Below are 1591 nucleotides of genomic sequence, written 5' to 3' on the forward strand. Positions count from 1 at the left end.
CAAGTTTCCTGTACTATGCACTGTGACCTCTCCCAAGATCCATCTGTCCCCGTGGTTCCCAACGCTTTTCCAGACCTCCAGTAGCTCCCCGTCCTGAGCCACATACACCCGCAGGGCCATGGTTTCAGCCACTCCATACATGTGATACCAGAAGCGGAAGCAGTGTGGTCCCGTTGAATTGCACACCGGGCTGACCAGCTGTGACACAAAGCCGGGGTAGGGATCGTCGCCATGCAGGTAGATGTAGTAGCCATCTGAAACAAAGTGCCAGCCACGCCGTCATGCAACATCAAGCCTACACAACAGCCCCAGGGAAAAAAACCCCTGTGTGCCTTGGGAGCACATCCTGTGGCCGTTCGAGGCACGGATAGGGAGTCAAGAGCAAGAGATTGTCCTTCACTTGCCACAGTTCCCTCAGCCCTAAGACACTGGAAGGAAACCGGCTCTCTGGGCCCTGACAGCTGTATGGCTTGATGTGGGAAACGCCGTCACCCCCAAAGCATCCCCTCAATCCTACCATGGCTCTGCAGCTTTGGGGGCACTCATCAGCGGCTCCTGGAGAAGAAGCCAGCGTCCCCTAAAAGACGCTGTTCCTGTTTCCCTGAGACAGCCCGGCACCACGTTTTATACTAGTGACCCCCTTGCCTGGCAGATCATTCCCTGTTCTGATTACACCAGACTGATCCGAGGGCAGAAAAGCTTCTTTGAAAGAAGGCTCTGACCCTGGCAGAGAGTGCTACAAAGGCCTCTGGATCGAGGCCAGGGTATATACCGTTTGTATTTGCACTTAGAAGATGTTTGTCACCATCTTTGCAGAGACACCACTCTGCTTGAATGTCCACCGTGTGCTGGTTGATGTTCCTACCTCCAGTCGTGTGGTCAAAGGAAGGGCCGGTATCTGGAGAAGGCGTTGGTCCCTTGTGCCTTATCCAGTCAATGCTGCTGGACGGCTCCTGGACCCACTCGCAGAAGTCAACATCAAACGTGCAGGAGAAATTGCAGGCTGCTGGGGAAGCTGGATATGGTGCAGAAAGGAAAGCAGAGTTTTAAAAGTGAGAGTGTGCAAACCTTTCCCCAGTGTCCCGCAGGGCACACCTATATCCCTGCCGCGATTACGGCCAGGTGACGATGGTCAACCAAATGCAATTCACCCCGGGTATTGCACAGCGTTCATTGCTCAAGGCTTCTTCCTTTCTCCCTCAATTTCATCAGGGTTCCCCAGCCTTCTTCTCTCCACCTCTACTGGTGCTACCTTGCTGAGTCTCCCGGGAGGGATGGGGCTCTCTCCTGGGCTCAATATCACCAATGATTTCCCACAACTTTAAAGCCTTTCTAACTGATACTGCAAGAAGCACTTCAAGGCAGAGAGGCAGCAAGTCTGAAGTCTCTCTTGATGTGCAGTGTGGTACCACGGCCCAGCCTCCCTCTGGAAATGCTTGCCTTCATAAAGGCAAAAAGCTACCGACACCACAGGCTGGGCCGTGCTGCTTCAGGTCTAAGGACAAGCAACGCCCTTAAGAAGACACTGTGCAGGACAACACAGGACAATAATGGAAATTCCAAACTGTCAGTCTGCAAAATGCGATGCAAA

The 1591-nt window shown here is 53.2% G+C and overlaps 1 protein-coding gene across 1 annotated transcript in view; it reads right to left on the minus strand.

Annotated features, from left to right (window-relative positions):
• Window positions 1-1591, minus strand: part of LOC100548148 (IgGFc-binding protein-like) — a 28118-nt gene that overhangs the window by 142 nt on the left and 26385 nt on the right. The window contains 2 exon segments of the mRNA XM_010716728.3: window positions 76-254; window positions 866-1015. Coding sequence (XP_010715030.2) covers window positions 76-254; window positions 866-1015 — 329 coding nt within the window.

This window comes from Meleagris gallopavo, chromosome 11 (genome assembly GCF_000146605.3).
Source record: "Meleagris gallopavo isolate NT-WF06-2002-E0010 breed Aviagen turkey brand Nicholas breeding stock chromosome 11, Turkey_5.1, whole genome shotgun sequence".
Lineage (NCBI taxonomy): Eukaryota > Metazoa > Chordata > Aves > Galliformes > Phasianidae > Meleagris > Meleagris gallopavo.